This window comes from Echeneis naucrates, chromosome 1, assembly GCF_900963305.1.
Source record: "Echeneis naucrates chromosome 1, fEcheNa1.1, whole genome shotgun sequence".
Lineage (NCBI taxonomy): Eukaryota > Metazoa > Chordata > Actinopteri > Carangiformes > Echeneidae > Echeneis > Echeneis naucrates.
This window is the reverse complement of record NC_042511.1, coordinates 20,003,740-20,008,360: the sequence shown is the minus strand read 5'-3', so window position 1 is coordinate 20,008,360 and position 4,621 is coordinate 20,003,740. Positions and strand designations below refer to the sequence as shown.

The following is a 4,621-nucleotide window of genomic DNA, read 5'->3' as shown; positions in this document are numbered from 1 at the left end:
CAGAGTATAAGCATCCTGCTCTGATAGAAATTCTTTAACTTTTTCCACATTTACTTTTTTACCCGTTTCATCTTGCAAGGCTCTGCGGAGTCTGTCCGCTCCTCCAAAGCTGTCCGGGTGAACCGGGTTATAATATGCTTTTTTCATAACGCTTTTCTCAGACATGCACTCAAAAAAATAACTTGTTGGGTGAACATAATGAAATTATGGAAAGAATTTCCACCTAAATGAAATGGTTTCATTTAATGAGAAAGAATTTTGCTGACTCAACTAAATGTAAATATGCTGGGTCAACATGATGTACTGGGGTTACGGTTAGTTAATTACCATGGTTCAGTCCAACTAGATTTGTATAGGCAAATGTAACATTTACCATAGGTGGATCTGACTTGATTTTTTTGGGCTATTTAAACTTGTATGATATGATTATGAGTTACTTAATTTAATAGGGTAGTTACAACTTATTCTTAAAGTAGTACTATTACATGAAGTTAAGTTTATTCATCAAATAATGCTTTAGGCTGAGATATTAGCCTTTTAATTTTTTAAGAAAATTAATATAATTACTCAGAAAAGTCATTTTTGAAGTTTATATAGTCAGGAATTAAAACACTTATGTTAATTTAGTTTACCCCCAGCTAGGGTCAAGTTTGGAAAAGAAAAACACAGCAAACCGAATTTGTTGGAATTAAACTTTACCAGAAAAAGGCAATACTGACTTAGCAACTTAAAAAGATGTTGCTGTGAAAACACAACAAGCAGACAGCTTGATTTTTTTTTGAGAGTCTCTTTCCATCAAGCTCCATGATGATCTTCTGCAAAGCTTCAAAGGTATATCTCAGCTGTGGAGGGTAGCTGAGGTTCAGAGCATATACAAGTGCGAACAACATGACCACAGCAAGTGGTACATTTCCCAATTCATCCAGAACTTTCACACCCTCCAGAATGACACCTACATCTTCCGGGTCATCATCTGGCTCTGCATCTTCTTTGCGAATGACAAAGATTCCAAACATTGTCTCCATCACTGCAGCTTCACTGCTTTCACCATCTGTGTCCTTCACAGGAGGAAAAAAAAAAGGGGGGGGGTAAGAGAATGTATATGGAAATATGTTATACCACTCCCATTTTAACTCACATTACTGCTATGATTTATTTAATTTCCATGATGATAGATTCTATAATTAAATTGTCTTTTTCTAAGTACATAACTGCTTTGTTTACAGATGTCAGAATAAGGACTAGAGAATAAAAACTAAATTACATACCATGTATTCTTTCACAAGGTTCTCAGGCTCTTCGTTCAGGTACACACACAGGGCTTTGATGATGCACTCTCTCCTGACATCAATGGCGTCGGTCTAGGAATGTAGGCCAGACACAGAAACCACAAAAATAAAAAAGGAAAAACCATTTTAATCAACAGTAGATGTTACACACACATAATACAACATTGAATGACACATTCTTTCAAATGTAACACAATCTTTGACAAATCTTTTGATATATGAACGTGGGTGCATCAGTAGTATGTAACTTTCAAATATCAACTAAAGGAACCTTAGATAATGTTGGTTAAAAACTCAGCACAGTCTAAGCAATACACTTAATTAAAGAAATATGTAAAATGAAAGCAATTATGTGGTCCCAGGAAACAGTAACTACCATTATAACTTCAGTGGACATTTTCAAACGTTACATATTTCAGCAGATCATTCTTAGAGAAAGTACTTTACCCCTTCTTTCCCTCCCTCTTACATTACCTCTTTCAAGCCTTTGGTGAAGTTTAAAATATTACAACTGTACAAGTTTGACAGTTTCTATTTTTTCCCCAATTATCATACCTGGCTTATGGGCATCATGATGCTCTTAATCTTTCTTCCTTGAACGGCGCCTTTCTTGCCAAACACCCTCATCAGGTTTGAAGAGTGAGCATCCAGCTCGGAGAAGAACTTGGACAGCAAACCGACTGTTGTGATCCTCTTAAATTCAGCAGTTAGCTTACATGTAAAAAAAAAAAAAAAAAAAAAAAAAAGGGGTACACAAAAGCAAGTTTGAATATCATATCTTCAATAGCATTGAAATTACCAGCTAGTTGAACAATTGTCATCTTTCACCAAATCTTGAATCACCTAACTTCAATGGCTATATGAATAATACAGTACATGTTAAATGAAGACATCATATTCCAATCAAAGTAAATAATTGCTGCGCATTTATTCACCTACCTCACGTACACAGAAGAGAGCCGGCCATCTGCTTTTGTAATCAGCAACCAAGGGTGCATCACGAAGAACTTCTTGTCTTCTGTGTGCAAATGTCTTCTCCATCATTGCTGCCACTGTGTCCTCATTGTTCCTTTTCTTTACTTCTAAAAGAAGGGCCTCTCTTATCTTTTCAAGAGTCTCTGCAGATTCACCAGATGGGTAGGTGGGGCAGTAATTTACTTCAGCCTTTCTGGGCTTCTTGACACCATAAGCAGGACTGCATTTGTCTGCAGGTTTATTTGTGAGGGAATTCAGTTCAACCTCTGGGCATCCAAGTCGCTTGAGTTTCCGTCTGTAGTTGGCAAGTTTGTACTTTAAGCTGGCCTTCCAGCCACCATATCCAGTGGCAGAGCCTGGTTCTTTCAAACATGGGTGGGATGTTACAAGGGCTTCAGCAACCTCTTCAAACTCACTGTCTGAGGGGTACACTTTGTACTGAACAATCGCTTCAGCTAAGCTGTCAAGAATGGCAGTTTTAAGTCTAATGTCAGGATTCAAAAAAGTTCAATTTTCTTTGAAATCAGTATTGGCTTTGTCCAGCTGCAGTTCACAATCATATGGGAAACGGGGCACAAGAAAAAAAACAGGCCATCCAGAGGATCTTGAAGGGGTGGACTCAGGAGAACCTTACTCTAATAAGTTTAGCAAATATACAAAGTATGCAACAATTGCAACAATCTATGGGAAATATATTATTTTTCAGCAATTACACACCGCTTTTAAGTCAATATTTCCTAGAGACATAATTCTCATTTTCTTCAAAGTCAATTATTACTGTTGAGCAAAAAATATCTTTAATTCTCACATAACTCACTTAAAAGTGCATACAACATGTTATACAGATAACGGTGTAAAATATCTGGCAGCTGCACTTTGCTTAGCATAGCTAGCTTACTCCATCAACGAGCGGGAACTCGACCTCTCACGCACTTTTTATTCACGCAAATTAGCTTAAACTTGCTCAAATGTTTCAACAGTATTCTCTTGACACTACGAACATATTAGTAAATTATACAGACATGTTAACTCCGTTCAAAACCTTCCAACATACCCGAAAACGGGGAGAAATAATCACGAGAGTAGCTCGATTTTAAGTTTCACTTAATCCCCATTAAATATTATATATGACTTGTGTATCTTTTTAAACTCACCTATTTTTAATATCATACACCGCGAAATTACTTTTTTTTCTTAACTTATAGCAGAGTGTATTATCTTTGTCTGTCACTTCTTCATAATGTTTTCTGTTCGAAAGATGATAAAGTATTGAACTTACCGTCTTCCACAGGTGATGTTCAATTTCAAGATGGCTGCTCTTTGCCCGGGACACTCCTTTGACCTTTGACCATGGATAAATATAAAATAGAGAGGGGCACTCCTACTTAGGAATTTGCACATTACTGCCCCCTTCTGCTCTGGAGTTGTATGCAGAGCTGATTTGCCATCTAAACCCATCAGGATCACGTTGCGTTAACATACATTATTCCAGTAAATTTTAAGTTGTTGAATTTTATGCTGAAACTGCATGATTGAAAATTGTTCAACTACAAAACATGATTTTATCTAATAGAAGCTACATGTTTGACTTAGGATAATGTAACATACACCCAATCCGGTTTTTTTGAGTGTGTTCACACCAGCGCCTCTCCAGAGTTTATGAAAAAAATCAGCGAGACTCTTTTTTTAATACATTTTTTATTTTGTATAAAGCATCAGAAATACGTTGCAAATATATGATGGATCAAAAATACATTGAAAATATATGATGGATCAAAAAATACATTGAAAATATATGATGGATCAACACACACACACACACACACACACACATTATAATATTCAAACATCGAGGCTGTACAGGGCCGTCCTCATCACCGAGGCTCCGATGGTGGTTCTAATAACACAATGCAGCTTCAACAATTCACTCGAGACGTGTGTAGGCACACTGTTTTCTACACGTTGATTTATGACATCTACAATCAAAGCATATATCATAAACAGGTGATCCACGTTGTCATAGTTCATCTCTCTGATCAGTTCACCAAATGCTTCGGGTAATGACCGTTCGTCCGTGAATTGCGAGGCTACCGTGATGAGCAAACCCCACAAGGGTCCAGCGTGACTTCGAACCGAGTCCAGCCTCTTTCTCATTTCATTGACACAAATATCATTTGTTCTGTTTTCAATCACCCCTTCTAAAATATAGACTAACCGGCCGGTAGTCCAGTGATCCTTCAAATGCGCCGTCAGTTTTCCACAATAATCCCCCATGACTTCAACTCTTCTCCGCCGTTCCACAAGGTGAAGGCTTCTTCGATGCTTTTCAACTCCAGAGCGTTTCCTTTTTCAACCAG

At 37.4% G+C, this 4,621-nt stretch overlaps 1 protein-coding gene across 1 annotated transcript; it reads right to left on the bottom strand.

Annotated features, from left to right (window-relative positions):
* Positions 1–719: 719 nt before the first annotated feature.
* LOC115040053 (uncharacterized) lies at positions 720–2,826 on the bottom strand. Its single transcript, XM_029497346.1, has 4 exons — positions 2,229–2,826; positions 1,845–2,000; positions 1,269–1,361; positions 720–1,058 (listed from the first exon to the last, which is right to left on the bottom strand). The coding sequence occupies exons 1-4, from the start codon at positions 2,331–2,333 to the stop codon at positions 720–722; spliced, it is 693 nt and encodes a 230-aa protein (XP_029353206.1). The 5' UTR covers positions 2,334–2,826.
* Between the last annotated feature and the right edge of the window lie 1,795 nt (positions 2,827–4,621).

What these genes read in the sequence shown, in the direction of transcription:
- LOC115040053 (XM_029497346.1), bottom strand. Translation starts at nt 2,333, where the DNA reads ATGATGGAGAAGACATTTGCACACAGAAGACAAGAAGTTCTTCGTGAT. An exon ending in CTCTCTTCTGTGTACGTGAG is followed by an intron (nt 2,001 to 2,228) that starts GTAGGTGAATAA and finishes TTTACATGTAAG; the next exon opens with CTAACTGCTGAATTTAAGAG. An exon ending in TCATGATGCCCATAAGCCAG is followed by an intron (nt 1,362 to 1,844) that starts GTATGATAATTG and finishes CTACATTCCTAG; the next exon opens with ACCGACGCCATTGATGTCAG.